Raw genomic sequence first — 23,306 nt, 5'->3', positions numbered from 1 at the left:
CGCTCGACCGGGTTCCACGTGCCGCGAGCTATCGGCGCCGGCAAGATTGACACCGACGGTGCGTAGAGCGAATCACGAGTTGGTGACGGCAAAGTGGCTTAAGTAGTGCCACTGCCCGTGTGTGTGTGTGCGTGTGCGAGCGGGTATAAAAATACACGTCCTGCTATCTGCGCGCACGCGGCATGGTCCGATTACCCAGGTAACGCTGAGCTGATTTGCGAATCATTAGGGGCAACCGTTTAAAACTAGGTTCAAGGTTAGACATCAACTGTTCCACGCGGGAGAATTACACGCCGCGATGGTCACCCTGTGGGCTCTATGGGCACCACACCTATAGTTTGGCCCTGTTCAAATGGGCATACAAACTCAACAGAGGGCACAACATAGTTCATTTCTGGCCATGCAACTCAAACTATGGACCTATAATAAACTACTGGTAGTCTGCACTCCTTCAACAGAGGAGGAATAGCAAAACTACACAAACTCTCTCCTGAAGTTCTCTCGTCGTGGCCAGCAGACGTCGACGTTGGGCATTTAGCTCATAAACAAATTTCCATGTGCGACAATTGAGCAAGATTGTGTATACAGCAGGAAGGGAAAATGTCTTGTCATTTAGAGCAGTTCTAAATTTGCCGAATGGACCTTGACTTGAAGGTTTCATTTTAAAAGTACTATTTAGTATTTTCGATATTTACTTGTTTATTCATATAGCGTCCATATGGGGTAACGTGGTTTGGCAGCGGCACATTCCCCGCTCGTTGCAGTGGTTCACAGTTAGAATCTAGTGGTTGCCCTGGTTAATACTGTGGATATGGCAATGCTAATATGGGCTATCTGCTTCAGTTGGACGTTCAAGATTCCGTGAGGTTATTCGCAAGAGTAGGACATTGTGTGGGCGCTGCGGTGGCGAGATGTTATCTCCCTCGCCTGGTATGCAGGAGGTCATGGGTTCCACTCTGACCCTAATGTCTGTATATTTGGAGTTTGCATGTTCTCCCAGCAGTCGCGTGGATTTTTCTCCGGGTCCTCCGGTTTTTCCCTTCACATTTATAAACACGCGTTTAGAATATTTGGCTGCAATAAATTTACACCTCATGAGCCACTTCATTGAGCTTTCATTTGTGGCCAGGTCGCTTCTGAAAAAGAGCTATACAGCTCGGTGGGCCTTACCTGGTAAAATAAAAATAGTTTAATAGTTATATTCTTGGTTCTTTCGGTAAAGTCACGTAGGTAGAAAAATAATAAAATGTATTTATTTGTATTAATAATAAAAGTAAATGAAACAAATTTATTTACTTTGATCATTTTTTCTATCAACGTGACTTTACCGAAAGAACCAAGAATATGAATTCCTGCAGTCACGAAAGTTTTAAGTCAAAGTTTAATCATTTTAATGTGCCAGCATCATAGTCTAAAATTTTCGAAATTTGAAAATTGACACTGCAAATGACTCAATTGGGAAAATACTGTGCTTTGCAATCATCTCTCCCCACTGTAAAATGTGTCATAAGACTCAGGCGTGCCTGCATGGTCATCATCATCGTCACGATCCATGGGCAGGTAGCCCCATAGGTGTCCACGGCACATTTCGACATCTGTTTCCACTTCCCTCTGTGTCTTGTGCCAACACGCTCAAGTCGCGGCCGCGTCTTTCTGGCACCAATCTGTTGTGATGTCATCGTCGAGCCATTCTCTGCGAGGTCTTCCTCTCGTTCTGGTTCCTTCAATTTTTCCCAACAACAACCGTTTTAATTCTCCTGTTGTTGTCCACCCTACACGTGGGTCTAAATAGCGGCAGTCTCCTGCGCATCACTGCCTCCATCATCATCATGTCTTCTTCATCTTCTACTTGAAACCGTTTTCTTACTTCTACGTTGGTCACTCTTTGGATCCAGCATAGACGCAGTGTCCTTCTCTTACAGTGACATCACGCACGGATGTAGCACTGTGCTGCGTAGATGTATTTTTACAGTTACTTTCTGTAAAGAAACGTCGTCATATTTGAAGCGACGTTGCGTAATAAATTATTTAATTCGGCACGACCTTTGCGTTCGTGTAAAAATCCACCCACTCATGAATATTAATGAGGGGGGTGGGACTCTTGTGGAGTGACGTCACGCGGGAGGGTGGGCCTCATGTGGAGTGACGTCACACGCGGGACGGACAGACATTTCTGGGTGATTATAGTCGGTAATTAGATGTGGGGGGTGGGGTGACGACAACAGTGATACGTGCAGACCTTTTATATATATTACATTATTTTTATTAATCGCATTTTGCAAGACATGACAAAAGAAAATGTGAATACAACGTACTGTATTTGGCAGAGCTGTATGAAACCAAGATGCAGACAAACTGAAAATACAAATCAGTTTCAACTTAACAGGGTCTGTTGGCAAGAGGTTTACTCACTGTGGCATCGGCTTGTGTGCAGACCTGGCTACAAAAATACATTCGGCTCGGGATTTCCCTGCGAGTGGCAGGTCAACAGTCTACCAATCATGACTTTTTTGGTACGAAAACATAACCAGAGTATTTGAACGTTGAGAGAAAACGTATGGTTTTGGTGTTTAATGTTCAGGAAAACGAAACAGGATGTTACTAGTTACTCTGGGTTCACACAGGAACTTGCCCTATAGAACTTAGGCATTGTTTATTGTTGACACGTGGTGTTCATTCACTTTCAATTCATTTTCTAAACTGGGCTGTCACCGTCAGTTTCTTTATACTCGGCGCGAGTTTCAGATTCGTACATTTCGGATTTTTCACATTTGAAAGAAAAGTTTCACTTTTTAGTTTCCAGATAAATTTCCATTAAGTAACGCATGGCAGGAAGCGTCTTCGTGATAACAACTGTGACCCTCACCTCGACGACACGTGACGATGGCACTTTTGGCGGAAGTGGTGTCTCGTTAGTGACCAACGGTTTTTCAGATCAACCCGAGATATTTTCCGATCGTCCCAAGATTTGTATATCTCGGGCAGATTGTCGGATTTCTGAGACAATAACACCACAATTCATCGATTGAAATCGGTTCTTAAGTTTATGGTACCCGCACATCAAATTGTGTGCGCGCGAATCGATTCGTTTGAAATTCACGTTGGTCGTAATCTGTTTGAGCGATGAGCTACCACTAACGACAACGTAGAAATAACACCTTGCATATATTCTCAAACCCAAACTGCGATCCCGGATACGCTACAGTAATTTTGCTGGAGCAGTCACACCTGATGACGGAGGCTTGTGTTGCTTCCGAAACGTCGTGATTTAATTTTGTTGTTTTATTGTTTATTTTGTTTTCACCTACGTGACTTTACCGAAAAAACCAAAGAGTATGGATCCTTGCAGTTACGAAAACTTCAAATCTAGAATCGTGACAATTCATTGAAATGCAGGGTGGCAAATCGTTATAAGTTCAATTGTCACAGATTTTACACAGCGCTGTGCAGATATGTATTATTAGCGTTTCCTCCGAAAATATACGGCAGAGGCAAAATACTACAAACCACGTAGGAATATCTACTGCAAGAGATAATTTTAAAGCCAACAGATGTGAATATTCCACAAAAAACAAGCTTCCCGTGACTGAACAAATAGCTTTAAAACCAGTGCTTGGACCAATTCCAATCAGCTGACAAATCTCACCCATTCACAATATATATTACTGTAAATACTCAACAGTGCTTAGCTACACTACTTGTAATAATATGCAGCTTTGTGTCAATCCCCTGATAGATGACAGTACTCACACCGTATCAGCCATGGAGGTTGTTTGACCATACTTCACCGCGCTGGTCAGGTCTGGGTTGGTGAAGTGGGAGGGGTGGCCGAGGAGCGGTTCAGACATCACCTGCCACTGATGTTCACCACGGTCGGGAGTCGAGCTCAGGTAGCCGGGTTCACAGTCGAAGTGCCCGAACCACTGCGACACTGCTTCTACCCCTTTCCATCAACACTTGCATCCTCCAAATTGATTTAAAACTCATCGGCAATGTCTTCACTTCGACTCAATGTACTGCAAATGGCCCCCGCTGTTTGCCAACTGCAAAAAACAGTTTAACGGGCGGAAGAACTTCGTTGCGAGCCGATGTAACTGGATGAGATGAAACAAAGAGGGCTCTGCTTGCGTATCACGCTTCGAGCATAACACAACCCAATGGGTGTCATGCAGTTTGCGATTATAAAGCATCGACCACAAAAGGTGTTATAGGCTGTGCGGTGGGAGGAGGGGGGCTACGTGGTTTGGCAGCACAGTGCAGGGGCAGCAGAATCCATCGTTGGCACCGCCGTACCTTCCACTTCCCCCCCCCCCCCCCCCCCCGTCTACGCTCCCCGCATTCAACGACTCCGCACTGACCGGCGCGGTGAGGTATGGTCAAAATAAGGACCCGTGGCGTGACGTTGCTGAAAGGGGGGGGGGGAGGGGGGGGGGTACCTCGTTCAAGCAATGGGATTGACCAAGGTTGCTTGACGTGGACCACCGCAAAGTGCGTCCAAATGCGAGAGTGCACCCATCGGGAGGGATGGAGAGGTCTTTTTTCGTCGTCATTACAGCAGCCTATGACGGCTCGAATTCTGCAGGGAACTGAAGTGACATTTATGGTGGTGAGGGCAGACGCAGTCGCACGCGTGGTGGCGGCGGCGCAGTGGTGACGACCTCGCAGCAAGGACGGGGCTCTGGGTTTCATTCCCTAATCGGGCTCCCCCATTCTGTGCGAAGTTTTTTTTTTCTTTTTACGTCTTTCCCCTGCCCTGCGTGGGGTTTTCCCTCCGGGACATCTCCAATTTCCTCCCGCAGCTAAAAACAGAACAAACCTGGCAACAAAGAACCCCAACGTAGCTGGTATTGGCTAAACACCTGAGAAGATTATCTGAAAAATCTCTCGATTGGGATTACGCACAATAGCAACGTCGGTCGCCACGCACACTACTCTCATGAAGGAGGAGTCTTGAGGCTCGGTGAGACTGCCCATGGAATAACCGAGGCAAGAGAGCGAACTTTTAAGGGACGTTACGGTGAGAAGTGTGTGACGGGCACACGGTGGTAATACACAGAGAAGCATTTTGAGCGTTTTCCGTACGGGCGCATTCGCGTGCAAACAAACCGTGGCAACGCGGCTTCGCTTAGACGCCGCCGCCGCCGCATGCCTCGAAATGGTCACACATCTGCAGCGCAGAGCGTTGCAAGCGGGCCGGGGGGTTTGTTTTTGTTACTCGACATTGCCGAGGACGCATTCCCTCGGACGCACGATCCACGGGGACGCGCATCATAAGGCAACAACGGACCCTGGTGCACAGTGGTTTTGTCATCAACGTATCCCCCGACCAATGGGGGGGGGGGCCTGGGCCACGCGAGTGGGGGGTCGATATGCAGCGACATATGCGAGTCGCTGCATATCGAGGTCGTTAATCTACCTTGCACGTGTCATCACAAAACGAGGCAGGAAAAAACCTGGGGCGGAGTTTGGAAGCAAGCATGACCTGAATATTCTTAGCCTGACATCTGGCTGACCCCAGCGAGTGGTGACGCTGCACATCTGGGCGTTGGCACTCGTATCGCCAGTAGAGGGACCCCTTGTTCACATTTGCCCACCCCCCTCAGCCACTGCCCCCAGGATTATACATAGAGTTACAGTATTAGTAGTTACCCTGTATTCGTTTAATGTTTTTCCGAAGCTCAATTCGCAAATTGTACTGCGATCAGTCTCAAAATCACCTGTCCGAGCCGGCTAACGCGACGGTGAATTTATTATTATCTTGACATCGATTTGTATTAGCGCAATATGTTCCTCACGTGACGCGGTTACTCCGACTGCTACTCCGCATCACTTTTGTTTTTGTCATTGACAGTGAGCCGGGTTCACTCTTGAAAATGAGACCGCCTATCATTGGCCTCTTGAGTTTTCACCTGGTCAAGTCAAAATAAACTCGACGACTCGTACACGGACCGCTCCCAATTACCAGGGCACCCCCCCCCCCCCCCCGTCCGTCGAAATCCGTGATTTCACAGGGGGCAATTCATTCTAGATGGGGGGGGGGGGGCAATCGTCACCAGCAATGGTTGCTGCAGCATGGTTCCTGTTGTAAAAATATAGTTGCCCAAAACCTGAACAAATCTGATTGTGGCTGCCCCCCATGGGGAAGCTGCGACGGTCAGATCCAATCGGATCGCGGACGGAGCTCACGTGACTGACCGGCAAGAAATCTCTTTTTATTTTGAGAAATGTCGGCTCCAAGTTGGTGCATGTGGATGGACGAGAGAGATGCCTTCTGACTACTGAAGACTTTTTTTCCCCAGAGGCAAATATTATATTGAAATGTATCGCAGTGGCTGACCAACTGACTGAGCGATTGCCAGCAAGTGGACTGCATGAAGAACTTGCCGAATGACCAATTTCCTGTCCCCTAACATAACCAACTAGTTACTGGTGCTATAGCCATCCCCCTCATGCCTCTGAGCCTATTTTTTCAGCAGATGCACTTCAGCAACAGATTGCTATCTCTCGTCTCTACATGAATTACTGTCAACTCAAACATGCTGCTCTGCGATCGGCACGAGACAAAAACTCCGTCGCCCCCAAAGTTGCCACGGTCGCTCGTGCTGGAACTCGTTGCCGGCGAAGATTGCCCTAAAAGTTACCCATCCCCCTAGTTGATCAACGGCCACGTCGCTCAGCGGGACTTGGCGTACCGCTGCTCCACCTCCGTCGTGTCGTCGGCCTGCGGATCCAGGTTCTGGCCCAGGGCCTCCAGCAGCAGCCCCATGGGGGTCCTCCTCACTCCCAGCAGCTCCATTTGGTTGCTCACCTTGTTCTTGATGTTGCGCAAGCGGAGCGACGCGTGAAGGATCACCACTGCGACGGGACAAACGAGGAGCCGTTAAAATGTAAAAACAACAATCCGCCGTCGTTCGGCAGCGGCTTGAGCGAGAAATTGCTGGGCTGCACCTCCGCCTCTGCCCACTGCGTTAGGGGTGTTGTGAACGCCACCGCGTCTCCCTTGCTAAACAGCTGCGTGTGCGTCGTGTACCCCTCGTGTCGAGCCTTGTTGAACAGATGCTGATGACGGAGAAACATTTCGTCACGATCGACGATTTTCATCCACTCACAAACATCATTGAATAAAATAAAGCCCACTTTGGTCGCGAATATTTCGCTCGATAATTTTGTTAATTATTAATAATCTTAAGCAAATTAAGGCCTGCTAAATTCGGTCAAATTAGGTCATTTGCGGGTACTTTGTCAGCCCTGGGGCGTGTGGCCAATACCACAGCCACCACCTCTCACGATCCTGCCGTGCCTCGATCCCACCCAGCGGCACCTGCACGCCAACAGACCTCACGGCTCCCTCCGTCTCCTCGGTGAATGTCCGCCCGGTTACGTTCGCGATCCTCGGTTGCCACCCTCGTCATTGTATTATTTCTACACGAACTTTAGCGCCGCTGGTTTAACAGATAGTAGTGGGCTTTCGTGACCATAATTATTCATATGAAAGTTTTTTTTGTGGGTTAAATATAATTGTGTCTTTAATCCACCACCATCAAACACAGCCAATTAGTGAGGTTTGCCACATAAACAAAACGTGCCAATTATTTACTACTTGAGCACACTGGTGTGTTGGAGAGGAAACCCACAACATTTACGTTTCGTTTGGTGATTACAACCAAAAAACACCCTTCTTTATTACGAGTTGTACGTCAGTATGTTGAACTTCTTTCCCACCGTACATGGCCAAACGTGCTAATTGGAGGTCCGCGGGGGGGGGGGGGACAACAAAAGCAGTTCTAAAGGAGCGAATTTTCAATCTAGACGATAATTTAAAAGTGCACAGCTCCCAATGGCTTCCTAACACGAGAAGCAAAGAGCACGCCAGACGGCCGCAGGAAGGACGCGTCTGAAAGTGCCGGCGCGGGTTGTTGTCCGATTTAACGGCGGTGCGGTGGAGGCGGCGCGGTGGAGGCGTTGGGGCGACTCACGCAGCACGGGCAGCGCGATGCCGCTGAGGAAGAAGAGCAGGCCGCCCACGAGGTGGCAGAGCGCCAGGCTGCAGAGCGCGAGCGCCACGGCGACGCCGCCCGGATTGTGGCGCTGCGCCAGCCGCACCGCCTCGCCGTGCCGGCGCGCCCACGCCAGCCCCCCGCAGGCCGCCCCCACCGCCAGCACGCCCGCCACCATCTTCACCGGCTGCAGGCACCTGCCACGGCGCGGAAGACAAGTTGAGTCGGGACATCGGGGGGGGGGGGGGGGGGGGGGCGAGGGGACCTTTGCGTAGGACTACGGAGGAGGAATACGATGAGCTGTGAAGCTCTTCGTTTCTTTCACGTGTCGTCTGGCAGGGGCACACGGGGTTCAGCGATTTACGTCGACAATGCAAACAACCGTACGTGAAAAATCAAGGTTGAGAAAAGGTAAGCAAGTGGCTAATAAAAATAAAGACTAATAAAAGTATAGAAGTACAAATTGCACAAGGTACATATAATTCATCAAATGCAAGCTGGGCAACGCAGCAAAACAACAAAAACAGTTCCACACCACACCAACAACATGATGCACGCGTTGTCAGCTTAAGAATCGTTGAATCAACTCGCCGTTACCTAACAATGGGCCGGATGCATCTCCGCGTGTGGGAATTGAACTTTGCGTACTTCCCATCGCGAGCCGAGAGCTCTGAATATCTCTCACGCTTGGGAGACTTGGCTGGGCGGTTCAAAGGTCAGAGTGCCGAGCTGGGCACCGTCGATGAGCTGGGTTCAAACTCAGACAGCTGCCCGTAGTTCAAGCGCCTTCTCGGGTGGAGTTAGCCCAAAGGTATCAACCCAGTCGCCAACGACCACACACAAACACATAAAAACAAAAACTTGACACATTAAATTCGGATCTGCACTTAATATTGATAAACACCGCATCAGATCAGAGATTTTTGATTCTCGGTTTGAAAACTGTCGTGTGATGGTGGCAAGACTGGCGTGGATCCTGTCCCATACTGTGAGGACCAAAGGTGACCTGAAGGCATCTCAGAGGTAGTTATGCGATATCTACTTACAAAGGCCATTAGCTAACGCAAAGGGATGGCACTGCTCTGCCAGAAATCCAAATGCATTAAACGACCTCTTGACGTGAAATCTATAACACGATTGAGATGAAAACGAATTAACATTTGGAATTCACCCCATTCCTATGGCACACAGCGGCGCCGTGGTCATGCTTCTTTGTGAGCTTTCACAGAACATTGCTCGAGTCTACTGCTGTCCTGCAGAACTGGCTGACGGTGACAAATCGTGGGGGACAGTGACCAACACGGAGTTCCAAAATAGATGGGACGAACGCAGCAAAAGGTGAGCGAGTGGAAGAGTAGGTGGGTGGTTGGGTCAGTGGGCGAGCAGATTAGTGGATGGTGGTGTGTGGATGAGGGGTTGGGTGAGTAAGAGGGTGTGTGCGTAGGCTGCGTTAGTGGGTGCTTGGGTGAGTAAGAGGGTGGGTGAGTTAGTGGTGGTTAGGTGAGTAAGAGGGTGGGTGAGTCGGTGAGTTAGTGGGTGGTTGAGTGAGTCAGAGGGTGGGTGATTTAGTGGTGGTTAGGTGAGTAAGAGGGTGGGTGAGTCGGTGAATTAGTGGGTGGTTGAGTGAGTAAGAGGGTGTTTGTGTAGGTGAGTTAACGGGTGGTTGGGTAAGAGGGTGGGTGAGTTGGTGGGTGGTTAGGTGAGTAAGAGGGTGGGTGGGTGAGTAGGTGAGTTAGTGGGTGGTTGAGCGAGTAAAGGGGGTGGGTGAATTAGTGCATGGTTGGGGGAGTCAGAGAGTGGGTGAGTAGGTGCGTTAGTGGGTGGTTTGGTGAGTAAGTGGGTGGGTGAGTTATTGGGTGGTTGTATAAGAGGGTGGGTGAGCAGGTGAGTTAGTGGGTGGATGAGTGGTGGTTAGATGAGTAAGTGGGTGGATGAGTGAGTAGTGGTTTGGTGAGTAAGTGGGTGGGTGAGTTAGTGGGTGGTTGTGTAAGAGGGTGGGTGAGCAGGTGAGTGGATGAGTGAGTGGTGGTTTGGTGAGTAAGTGGGTGGGTGAGTGAGTGGGTGGTTGTGTAAGAGGGTGGGTGAGCAGGTGAGTTAGTGGGTGGATGAGTGAGTGGTGGTTTGGTGAGTAAGTGGGTGGGTGAGTGGGTGGTTGTGTAAGAGGGTGGGTGAGCAGGTGAGTTAGTGGGTGGATGAGTGAGTGGTAGCCCGAACAGCGCCACAGTTGGAGAGACGGAACTCGCGAAACCCGAGAACGACTCTGCGGAGAGTTCATCAACACCGCAGAGCAGCAGCAGCCTCGCACCCAGATCACGTGTGCGTCCAGGCACACACGTGATCATACACCACGGTTATCTCTTGAGCCAGCGAACCCTTTTTAATATATACAAAGACACCCCGTGTAGCCTTCACAGACTGTAGGGGCAAGTGCTGTTAGCGAGCACCTATGAAGGCCGGAACGGTACACGAAGGGGTGGGTGGCCAGCACCACGCCCGACTGCCTTTGTATCCCCAGATGCGATATTTACACACCACACCAGATACTCATTTGAGGCTGAGTAGACCTAGCGGAGGCCCAGATAATCATCACCGTTGTTGGCTGTGAGCGGGAATCGGGATTCATAGCGCAGCGCGCTAGCCGCTACACGACCGCTACACAAACACACACACACACACCCACCCACACACACCCACACACACCCACCCACACACACACCCACACACACCCACACACACACACCCACACACACCCACCCACACACACCCACACACACCCACACCCACCATTTGTTTATAGATGTCCCGGGTTTAACATTACAGCTGTGCGCGATGTGGTCAATCCAGACAAGCAAGCGGAGAGGCCCAACCGAACAAAGCATGTGTGGGGCATTGAGGTGACGGTGTGCAGTCTTGATGCAAATACTCGTGATGTGTTGAATTACACAGTAGATACCAATTACCAGACTTTTTCCAGCCACTGCTGAATTAAAGGCCTCCTCGTGGCATGTTGCTCACGTGGTTTGTTTGACCATACTTCACCATGTGGGTTGGTGAGGGTCGGTAAGAGGAGATGGTTCTGATATCACTCGCCACTGATGATATCACTCGCCACTGATGATAGACGTGACCAGAGTTCGAACTCGGGGTGACTGGCTTCAGAGTGTAATGTGATATAACCACTGCTGCCACTGTTCCAACCCCTGACACACTTTCAATATTTTCCACAGTACTGCAATTCACTGACATGGTAGAGATGTGCTGCATACAGGCATGTGCTATCCATTATTACCCCAGCGGGTCTATCACCTGTTAATGTATGAACAGCTTCCCTTCTGTATCGTTTCATTCATCTACTTTGTATTCATAATAACTTTGTATTGTTTCTACATTTAATCTTGTAATTTCACTACAATCGCATTCACTCTGGCAGCCGAAATGTACCACCATCGTATAATTCGCATATCATCTTACAGAAATATGTAATGATACATTCCCAGGCTCACGATTCAATGTACATATCCCGAGCATACGAATCTATTTTAATCGCTCAATTGAAACATCGTTAGACGGCTCATATTTAACCAAACTGGTCACTTGGACTTCATTGAGTGCGGCGCTGTCAACTCCACTGCTGGATGTGGGCCTCCCAACGCCGCGCATGTCAGGGTCGATGGAGCATGCTGGTCCGCTTGGAGTTGGTGAAACCAGCAGGATTCCACGTGGAGCTGTTTCTACGCCGTCTTCTACTGACAAGATAGCCCGGCCTTGAGACGTCTCCCCGTCTGACCGCTGCCTCAAGATTGGTCACATTCGCTCGATTTATTGACGAGTGACTGAAGATGACGACAAATGCAGCTCTTCATGAACTGGTGGCCTGCGTAATGGTTAAGGCGGTGTTGCATTTTATTTTTTTGGTGTGCTGTTGCATGGTGGTCACTGAGCAAAGCACCATCCAGGGCCCCATCCTACTTAGCTTCTGAGCTCACATTAACAGTGATTTGATCACAGACTTTTGGCTTAAAAGATATGTAGAGTCCACCTACGGTGTGTGTGGACTAGTGGCCACAGGAGTCAGCCTGGAGTACGAATGGACTAGTGGCCACGGGAATGATTGAGAAAAGGAGCGTGGCCAGGTGACGAAGATGACAGTAAAGTCTGCTGGTAGAGCGAGCGGTCTCGAACCAGCGAGAAGGTTCGGGAATGGGGGCGTGGCCTCGGACCGTATATAAGGGAAATGCTCGGGCTGTTGCAGTGGGGGTCTCCGCCTGTTCGAGTGTGAGCACGCGGCTCCTTAAATAAATAAATCATCTCAAGACAAGTGCGTCGAAGTCGTCATTACAGATGTAATAAGAAAACCTGCTTGCAAATGACAGTTACAATGCATAACAAGCAAACGATTGGTTGTAATAGAGACATGCGATGTTTATCTCTACCTGAAACTTGAACTGAAACTATTTCCTATCCCCATGAAGGCAACCAGGCTATTGATGTGATAAGCACTGTCAATTTCCCAAGGATAAATATTGCAGCCTTTAATGTTCATCCAGCAGATTGATAAAAGAGATGTATACACTGAATGCCATTAATCAGGGCTCATCTTCAGACCATGAGAATTCGCATTAATGGAAGTCCAGACATTTCAATTCCATTACCTGTGTGTTTACAAACCATACTCGTTCTCAAAACATGCACGCAGAGCCAGTTGACATCTCAACCAGAAGCAACACAAAGTTTAACCACTGATGATGGGGAGGAAACATCCCCATGTTCAGACAAAACGCGTGCATTAAAAACCGTGAGGACCCATGCGATTGTTGTTATTGAATGCCATAGGCCCCGCGGTAGCGCTCCGTTCGCCGCTCGTTGCAGAGGTTCCCAGTTCGGTTCCAGCGGCCGCCCCTGGTTAACACTGCAGTGTGTGCGGTAGCCTTGATCACGGTACGCGGCCGTCTGCTTCACTCGCAGTGGACGTTAAAGATGCCCGTGACGTCATTCGCAAGAGTGGGCCCGCACTGTGTGTGCCAGCGTCAGGGTCCAAATTTTTACCAAATTCTAAAATTACACCGCAAACTACTCAATTGGGATTATAACGCATCAATCGTCAACCCGCTGCTGGCAGACTAACGACCCAGGTCACTCTTGCAAATTCCAACTCCTCCTGTTCTCTTGAGGTTTATTTAAACAAAATAAACTTCATCGTGTTCTATGCCTCTGCCGTGCATTGCTTTCTTGCCTCTAGAATATGCTGTATCAGATTACTAAACTGGCAAAGCAATATTGAAACAGGGTTAGCATCCGCCCACTCACTCCCGGATATAAACCAGGATCCATTTTCATATTCCAAATAGCTTCGTACCGCACTGTCCAGTTGTTGGAGATTATATATACATACAGTGCATTAAATACGTCTCACTCATAGTTACTGTTCACTCTTCAATACTAAAACTCGATGTTTAGTTTTTGGAGAAACGAGGAACAAAAAGGTCACCAACTATTTAAATGTACGACGCTATCCTGGTCACGTCACCAGCCAATTTGTGAAAGTGTTTTTCAGTATCCTGCTGTGTCCCCCCCTATCCTGCCGAGTCAGACTCTCCCAATCGTTTTCTCTCTCTCAGCTCTGTCTCCCAGTTCAACGAGGGTTTCAATTCGGCAGGTTGCACGAGTTGCATGCAGCAGTGAATACATTTCGAAAGCGTCCTGTTCATACCCCAGTTATTTTTTATTTAAAGCTTTCGTGACTGCAGGGATTCATATTCTAGGTTCTTTCGGTAAAGTCACGTAGAAGGGAAATAATAAAATAATCTAAATATAAAACAATAAAAATTCTCAAAGAAAAATTTCTTTCTGTGGATTTCACACCTGATGAGGTTTGCTTGTGTTGCAGTCATTGTAGTTCGTATTTTTATTGTTTTATATTTATATTATTTTATTATTTCCCTTCTACGTGACTTTACCGAAAGAACCAAGAATATGAACCCCAGTTATTCTTAGCATCCTCTGCACCTTAACAACGTGGCGAGGCCCTTTTTGGCGCAGTGCATTAACAGAGGGCCGCCATCTTCTTCTAGCTGAACAGGTGGCTCGACGGAAGAGTGAGTGGCTCGCATCACAAAGTCAAAGCTCGAAATCCTGGCTGGGCGTTGACTCGGCGCAATCATCCCTTTGGGGGGCCGACACAATGAATACCTCTCTTTGTGGAGAAGTCAACAATGGTTGGTCTTATGGATGGGCTCGCCCCCACCACAGGCATGTGGAATGTCCACCACTGCCTCGGAGCTGTAAACGGGAGATGAACACGGCCTCAATTCTCATTCGAGCAAAAAAATTTACTCTGACTTTTTTTTTTAAATACCGTACATACACACACATTTATTAACTTGCGGTTCCCCGTCAGGATCCTACCTAGCAAGGAGTTGTTGCTCCCATTGTGTTGTTAGACACATCCGGAGTTTGTTTGGCTCAATGAGGCTTCATGCACGCGTTTGTCGGTGTGACACGGTTACACGCCGCCTCCCACAATTCGATGAGCTGTGGCAATTCGATTCAAGGTCTCGTTCTTTTCTGTCTAATGTTTAACCCCCCTCACTCGCACCGTTTCTAATTGCCTGTCTGCGTCGTTTGCCCCCCACTTTTGCTCGCCCCATCATTTCCGTATGAATTTCATTTGCTCTGCACGAACGGCAAAGTATCGCACACGCACAACTTGATGCGTGCATGGAAAGTCGCAATAATCCATAGTAATCGAATAGTAATTGATGGATCACTGATTGCGAGGGCACCAGAAGCAATACGTGTGACTGTAATGTATGCGGAATACTGTGAAAGACGCACGCAACTCATGACCCCTTGTCAATTGGACGGGTTTTATATACGCACTACGAGACTTTGAAATGCCCTCCGTAAAACATTTTTTGAGATCAACTGCGCACATTTGTTTAAAACGTTCAGTTTTACTGGCTCAAACGTGACGCTCCGTCATCACGAGCTCGATAAACTCTTGCAGAAATGCGACGATAGCCTGCCGAAACAGCTCGTTATTCTGTCCGCAGACATTTTTTTTTAAATGTCAGACTGCAATACAGCGTAGACTAAAGTTGTTGTCTGAGTTTATATGGGACACACACACACACTATGGGTCCACCCTATCATCTACGTTAATCTGCGCATTTCACCCCCTTTTTATCCGAGCGGAAAAGAGTGGACAGACGCGGATCTATATGTAATGCGGGCGTAAATGGGCGGGGCGGATATGACGATCCGAGAGGGAGGAGTCAGGGTCACGAGGGGGAGAAGTTATAGCGGGGAGACAGGAAGCCATCTGGGTCAGTCGGGGGAGTGAAGTGTGGTGAACACGTTGGGTGGTCGCCGTGCCTCAGCCTGGTGGCTGAGGGGCTCATGACGGCGCCAGCCAGCGGGGTGGAAGAGAGAGTGGAGGATTGAGGTTGGAGATGGCGAGATAGCCACAGAGGCCACGAAGGGCTGAGGTAGGAGATGGCGAGATAGCCACAGAGGCCACGAAGGGCTGAGGTAGGAGATGGCGAGATAGCCACAGAGGCCACGAAGGGCTGACGTTGGGAGGCGGCGAGATCGCCACGCATGGAGGAACAGGGAGCAGCGATGGAGCTGCTGTGAGAGCAGCCAGAGGGCTGCACCAAGAGCCTGCAGCGGAGCTGCAGGAGCGCGGAAGGCTACGGGAGCGAAGGCAGATGTGGAGCTGCCAGGCAGAGAGTCTCAGGAGGAGTGCCGTGAGGGAAGGAGAACGCGAACCCCAAATAAAGGACACGGAGTCAGAGAGAAGCGTCTGAGTCCTTTATTACACTGGTGTCAGAAGTGAAACGGCATCTCAAAACAACTGAGAAAAAAAATAAGAATATTCCTGCGCCATCATCTGCTACATCATCCGACGACGACGACCTTCCTCAGACGGTGGACCTGCCTGCGATGGAAGAGGAGATCCGTGCTGGAACGAGTACGGGTCCGGGTGAGCAAGGTGTCGCCGCGTCGGTGGACTTGTCTGTGCCGGAGGACGCCAACTTACGATGGAGACAGATGGCGGCGCAGATGGAGACCTTGAAAATCGTGCTGGCGCAACTGTGTGAGTTCACCACGCCAAGGACGACGTCGGGGAGGCCCGGTGGTGATCCGCAGGCCTCCGCCTTTCCTGCGCTGCCAGCGCCATTTGCCACGTGGCACAAAGACGCCATCTTGGGCGTGGCAGGGGAGAAACGGCGGGAAGCCGCCATCTTGTCTTCACCGCGGCGGGAGGACGCCGCCATCTTCAACATCGCGGCAGAGAGGCAGCCTTCCGCTGCCATCTGGAGGTGCCGCGGGGTGAGCAGCCTGCTGTGAGCTGCTGTTTTTCGAGGGGGTGCTGCGAGGAGAAGACGCCGATGCTGCAGCTGCTGGGGCGGGAGCTTCCCGCCCTGGCTCGGGTGCGTGACAACGGAGCAGTCAAGTCGCCGAACGAGTTCTGCGAGGCGTCTCAAGTTGCCACCCTGCCGTCCTCTTCTTGCTGCAGCCCCGGGCGAGTCGTAACGATACGCACCCGGCCTTAACACACACCTCACCCATCTTTCGAGGGCCGGGGGGCTATTTTGGTTTTCTCTTATGACTCGATTGTGCGGAGCGCGGTTCGGACTGTGTGTATGTGTGTGTAATAACGATGAACGCGCTATCTGCTTGTTGCTTGGTGTCAATATAAGTGTGTGCGTGTGTTGAGAATGGACGGAGAGTCTGCTGTGTTGCTGAGTGTCAAATAGTGTGTGTGCGCTGCTGCGTGGAGTTGTTATCTTGATGGTGAAGTTAATTATTAACTTGGGAGCGTCGGGTATCCTGTGCTGTACCATCTCGTGGGTTACCGTGCGCGATGGGCTTAATTGAAAAAAAAAAATTTTTTTTGGTGTATTATGCTGCGAGGTGCTGTGTGCGATGCGGTTGTTGCAAGAGAGAGAATATTTGTGTTGTTGCTGCAAAGCTACGACAGGATTAATGGTGTGTTGGTTGCCTGCAGATCTGTTTGCTATTGTGCTTAAATGTACGCGTGTGATCGCGATATGCTGACTGCATGTGCTGTTACACCGTTCTGTACGGTTATGGGGTGCGATGCAGTGGTTGACTATTGGAATTGGGATTGTTATTATATTGTGCGTACCTGTTGGGAATTGGTAACAAATTCGAGGGGGACCCAAAAATTTGGTTGTATGGGTGTTGTGCACACGAGATTGCGTGTATATTATAGGGGTAATTGAGCTTTTTAAAAATGAGGGTGCGCGATGACGCCGTTGTGGGTGGCTTAGATGTTAATGCTAATGGGATCATAAATGGGCGCCAAGTGGCGTCGCGTATTCAGTTGATTGCATGCAGCCACGAGTTGCTTTGCGAGTTGGGTTGTGTAACTAATGTGGTTGGTAAAATATTGGTTAAAAATTCCCCGATATGACTGCTGCGCGCAGCAAGCTGGGGCTGTGCGTCTATCGTTGTTGGGGTTGTTACAATAAGACGGGGGATGCATTTTGTGACCCCCAGCATAGGGAAGCTGGGGTGCACGAATGGAGAAAACTGGCCACGTGTTCGCACGTTGGGCCGCCATTTTGCGCGCACGCGGGGTATGGCGACGATGCGCTTTGCGGAAAGGGCCGCCATTTTGAGTGCGCGCGAGATATTGCGCGAACGCGCTGGGCGAAGGAGGACGCCATTTTGAGCGCGCGGGATAAACCGAGGTGGGGCAAATATTCCATCTGTTATGCCTGCCATTGTTGATTGGGTGATGCATGAGTTGTGGTCACATCGGCCTATGGCTGATGGCTGACCTGACAGCCCGGAGGCGAAACCTCCGTGGTATGTCTTAAACTAATGGGCCATGTGCTCATATGGCTCGGGGAGTCATGGTTCAGTTGTGCGGTGGCAGACTGAACCTGGTGTGCCTGGGGCTCACGGGATCTGGGTTAGGGTGTTATTGTCTCTATAAGAGAACATTGCCCCGTGGGGGGAGTCCATGGGGTCTGGCATTGCCGGGGGATGAACCTTCCCTGGGCTATAAAGCATCAGGCTATACGAGGCTGGTGTGTGTCCATCTCTGATGGGATAGTAAGGGAGGAGCATGGCCGAGTTGCTGCTCATCCCCGAAATTGCACTAGCTGAGAGTATGGTCAGTGGATGTTGCTGTGGGTTGACGACCACGGTGGGGGTTAGGGCGAGTTAAACGTTACCGCTGGGGAGCGTGGCTCTCTCCACGCGAGGGTGTGCGACTGGGGGCTTTGCTGAGAGTGACCGTGGGTACATGCTGTGTACGTGCGATGTCTGTGCTGGTCCTCAAGGGAGGATTGCTGGTGGGTAAGAGCAGGAAATTTTGTTGTTGTTGTTGTTGTCACGTGTAAATAATATTGTTGTTAAAATGTAAATACTGGGGCATCCATCGCGTTTATTTTGGGTATTTATGGGGGTTTTTTTTAAGCGGGCCGGATTTACATCATCTCCACTACCCTGGGGCCGGGTGGCTGTCGTGTACGACATGTGGATGTGCGTTGTTGTGTTGTGCCTCAGGGGATTGGATTCTCCTTCTCGTCACAGATCTTCAGCTCCCGTCGCACTGGGTGTTACCTGGTGTGCTAGCTGGATGAGGACTTGAAGGAGCAATTGAGCGCCGTTCGTCATTCTGCTCTACCACTTGCTCTTGATGTTGGACTTGAGCCGAGCGGATGGAACAACAACATGGACACGCTTTGAGACACCACATTTCTGGGTTGTGCGCGTGTGCTATTTTTGCGTGTTGGTGGCCGTTGTTGTGCTTTGTGCTATTATTATTCTTGTTGTTCTGTTCCGGTTCCTGATCCTTCCCCTTTTGTTACTTGTTGTTGTTGTTATAAGGTCTATTGTGTCTGGGGGACTCCTGGTTGTGATGCCTTCGCCCGCATTATTTTGTTCTGTTTCAGCCGAGGACGGCTGGAATTTTCTCTACGGGGGAGGGTAGTGTAATGCGGGCGTAAATGGGCGGGGCGGATATGACGATCCGAGAGGGAGGAGTCAGGGTCACGAGGGGGAGAAGTTATAGCGGGGAGACAGGAAGCCATCTGGGTCAGTCGGGGGAGTGAAGTGTGGTGAACACGTTGGGTGGTCGCTGTGCCTCAGCCTGGTGGCTGAGGGGCTCATGACGGCGCCAGCCAGCGGGGTGGAAGAGAGAGTGGAGGATTGAGGTTGGAGATGGCGAGATAGCCACAGAGGCCACGAAGGGCTGAGGTAGGAGATGGCGAGATAGCCACAGAGGCCACGAAGGGCTGAGGTAGGAGATGGCGAGATAGCCACAGAGGCCACGAAGGGCTGACGTTGGGAGGCGGCGAGATCGCCACGCACGGAGGAACAGGGAGCAGCGATGGAGCTACTGTGAGAGCAGCCAGAGGGCTGCACCAAGAGCCTGCAGCGGAGCTGCAGGAGCGCGGAAGGCTACGGGAGCGAAGGCAGATGTGGAGCTGCCAGGCAGAGAGTCTCAGGAGGAGTGCCGTGAGGGAAGGAGAACGCGAACCCCAAATAAAGGACACGGAGTCAGAGAGAAGCGTCTGAGTCCTTTATTACATATAGGACGAATTTGCTTTCATTTCTATAATCCGCATGAGGCGCCACAGGTGTACTCGGTGGAACGTGGCACCTTCTCCAGACCACCTCCAGGCGATTCCTCATATCCGTACAAAGTCTCAGACAACGGCACGATGTTGCCGCTCCATGTCGTTGTAAGTACGTATGTTGAACTTCTTTTGCACCGTGCGTAGCCAACAGCGATAATCGGAGGAGTGGCGGGGGGGGGACGGACAACAAACTAAACAGAAAAACAACAACTCGAAAGAAGTGAGTTTTCAATCTAGATGATGATTTTAAAGTGCATAACTCCAGTGGCTTCCTAATATCAGAAGGTAGGAGCGTTCCAGACGGCCACATAAGCGCATCTGGAAGCGCCGCGCGATGCGGTGACCGTCTTTGTTCGATGTCCAGCCAAAATCAGCTGCTGCGAAGATGATGAACGTGGTCCAGCAACTGGTAAATCGGCCACGAGTCGCTAATCCGAGAACGCTGCCTGACCTGGCCAAGGCCACGTGACCTTCTCTGAGGCCAGCACACGTGGCCTCAGAGACGGTCCCAGCTTGGCCTTTATAGACACGTACAGCCAAACTGTCAATCCACTGCTGGATGAAGGCCTTTATGTGGGTCCCAGAAAATGGGCAAACGAAGGGGGGGGGAGTGGGGGCTGTATTGGATAGCGTCTACCAAGTGGTTAGGGGCCGTCCATAAATGACGTCATGCGATTTTGGACAATTTTTCACCCCCCCCCTCCGTCGTCACACGGCGTCACAAAAAGTTAGACCCCCCCCTCAAATATGACGTCACAAAGCTCTGCCCCCCCCCCAAAAAACCATCCTTCAAATCGCTTTAAACTCTTGTCATTGTAGTGCGTATTTAATGTGGCGCTGCACTCTGATGTTGTAGGAGAAAACATTTATTAAAAAGTCTATTTAATTAAGTAGAACGTGTTGTCTATATTTATTTAAAGTTGCGCATTTTGATGTGACGTCACATTTCTCAACCCCCCCCCCCCTCGTCACACATCGTCACAAATGTCTGACCCCCCCTCCTAGGTGCGTGACGTCATTTATGGACAGATTAGGTATTTAAGAGAGTTGCCACTTCTTCGGCATTGCTTCATCTTATCCTTACACGTGTGGTTCACTTTACTTATCGATCCTCGGACAATAGCAGCACACTGATAACAGGAAGTCACCGGATTGCTTTGGGCGAGTGGATAATATGAATAATGGATAAGAATGGCTCGGACAAGAGCTGTTACTACTGTAACATCAACTGCAACAACAATGTACGACTTATTTGTATTTAAACATTGCAGAGCGATGCTGCAGAATGTAGGTTAATCCAAGGATGGGACGTGCGTTTATTTAACTGACCGTGGCATTACACTTGAACAGAAACACATCCCGGATGCGTTCATTTGCGCCGATGTCCTTTCAATTGTTTCCCTGTAAATTCATTTGCGGGCAATCGAAAGCAATTGCGGCGGTACCGTCTTGGGGACACGTCGCAAGGCCTCGTCGCTAGCTTGCCAGGCGGATGAGATGCGCCGTGGTTCATCACGTACCGCACTGTGTTTGCAATGTCCTAGCTCCGCTTACAAAGAGGACGTAGCCGTACAGTAATGCAACCCAAGAGCGTTGACTAAGCGCCAGCAATGTGCCCAAGTCTCATCAGAGATCGGCAGATCGGCAGATTTGGAGCCTGGATCATTCTTGCGTACAGCAATAACACGAGCAACTCTTTTTTAATGGAATGAAAGGGGCGGGGGGGGGGGGGGTCAACAGCGGATGTCCGATGGATAAACTCACCACCGCCATATCAACGTGGAATTATTCCACTCCACCGCCTCAGCGATGTAAATACGGGCTTGTGCATCGTGAGCGGAATGCCGTTCTTGACTTTCTTCTGACACAACAGGCGTTGTGTGTTTGGGTACAAGCCATCTCGGGGTCACACTGTGGGCAGGCATTACAATGGTTGTACTCTACTCCTATGCTCTCCGCCAAACCCACACTAAACAAGCGTGAGAGTGACGGACACGTGGTGGTGTGGAGCGTGGACGCCTTCATCCAGCAGCGCATTGACGCTGATTGCTGTCACGGCACGCGGGGTGACCCCCCCCCCCCCCAGATGGCTGCAGGAGGCAGCGACGTTCACCCCCCCCCCGCCCCCCGCGGGGCATCTGCCGAGCGGTGAAGGCGCAGCCCCGCAACAGCTCGCTCACGCCGCTGCCGGCAGAAGCGCCTCCATGAGCGAGAGGGAGAGGACTCTCGACCAGGGTCGACTCGACCAGGGTCGACTCGACCAGGGTCGACTCGACCAGGGTCGACTCGACCAGGGTCGACTCGACCAGGGTCGACTCGACCAGGGTCGACTCGACCAGGGTCGACTCGACCAGGGTCGACTCGACCAGGGTGAACGACGCTCGCGTCACATCCCCGGCGGGCAACGTCAACGTCTCGCGCGTTACAGTCTTGTGTGATCCTCCATCCCTCCCTCCACCCTTCACCCTTCACCCATTCACTCGCTCGCTCACTCACCCACTCACTCACCCATTCACTCACTCACCCATTCACTCACCCAGTCACTCGCTCACTCGCTCACTCACATTCACTCACTCGCTCACCCACTCACCCATTCACTCGCTCACTCACCCACTCACTCACCCACTCACTCACCCATTCACTCGCTCGCTCACTCATACATTCACTCACTCGCTCACCCACTCACCCATTCACTTGCTCACCCATTCACTCGCTCACCCATTCACTCGCTCACTCACCCATTCATTCACTCACCCATTCATTCACTCGCTCACCCATTCACTCACTCGCTCGCTCCACCATCCTTGTTGGCGCAGACATCGCTCCCACTCGGCCAGGCGCGTCTCACCCCACGACGAGGAAGACGGCGACCACCAGCAGGAAGTAGTTGCTCTGGTAGTACTGCAGGTTCCGCACCACGCGAGACCTCCACTTGGGCCAGTTGCCCGCCTCGGGCAGCGCGAAGCGAGCGGAGCCCGTCACTAAGTCGTCCGCGCTTCGCAGCGGCGGGAACTGCACGCTCGACGGCATTTGCGACGTTTCGCGCTCGGGGCCTCGCCACACCACCCCCGTCTCGCGCGGCAACTGCGCACGCGGCGGCGGCAGCAGCAGCAAAGCACGCGGAGTCCCCTCCTCCTCGCCTGCGGCGGAGAGAGGCGGTGGTGGTGGGCCAAGAGAACAGCGACACGCTGGGTGGGGTGGGGAGGGGTGGTGACGATGGTGGTAGAGGGGAGGGGTGGGGTGGTGATGATGGTGGTGGAGGGGAGGGGTGGGGTGGTGATGATGGTGGTGGAGGGGTGATGGTGGTGAAGGGGTGATGGTAGAGGGGAGGTGTGGGGTGATGGTGGTGGAGGGGTGGGGTGGTGGAGGGGTGGGGTGATGGTGGTGATGGAGGGGAGGGGTGGGGTGATGGTGGTGAAGGGGTGATGGTGGAGGGGTGGTGGTGGTGGAGGGGTGATGGAGGGGTGGGGTGATGATGGTGGTGGAGGGGAGGGGTGATGGTGGATGGGAGGGGTGATGGTGGTGGAGGGGTGGGGTGATGGTGGGGATGGTGGTGGTGGAGAGGTGATGGTGATGGTTGAGGGGAGGGGTGATGGTGGAGGGGAGGGGTGATGGTGGTGGAGGGGTGGGGTGATGGTGGAGATGGTGATGGTGGAGGGGTGGGGTGATGGTGGGGATGGTGGTCGTG

General features: G+C 51.1%; 1 protein-coding gene across 1 annotated transcript; it reads right to left on the bottom strand.

Annotated features, from left to right (window-relative positions):
• Window positions 1–6,209: 6,209 nt before the first annotated feature.
• LOC133355661 (PRA1 family protein 2-like) lies at window positions 6,210–22,787 on the bottom strand. Its single transcript, XM_061573050.1, has 3 exons — window positions 22,467–22,787; window positions 7,977–8,194; window positions 6,210–6,855 (listed from the first exon to the last, which is right to left on the bottom strand). Exons 1-3 carry the CDS (start codon window positions 22,646–22,648, stop codon window positions 6,674–6,676), a joined length of 582 nt encoding a protein of 193 aa, XP_061429034.1. The 5' UTR covers window positions 22,649–22,787; the 3' UTR covers window positions 6,210–6,673.
• Window positions 22,788–23,306: the final 519 nt, after the last annotated feature.

The sequence above is a fragment of the Lethenteron reissneri genome, chromosome 51, assembly GCF_015708825.2.
Source record: "Lethenteron reissneri isolate LAM-NWPU_2019-01 chromosome 51, ASM1570882v1, whole genome shotgun sequence".
Lineage (NCBI taxonomy): Eukaryota > Metazoa > Chordata > Hyperoartia > Petromyzontiformes > Petromyzontidae > Lethenteron > Lethenteron reissneri.
The sequence above is the reverse complement of the archived record's forward strand: the minus strand, read 5'-3'. Positions and strand labels throughout refer to the sequence as shown.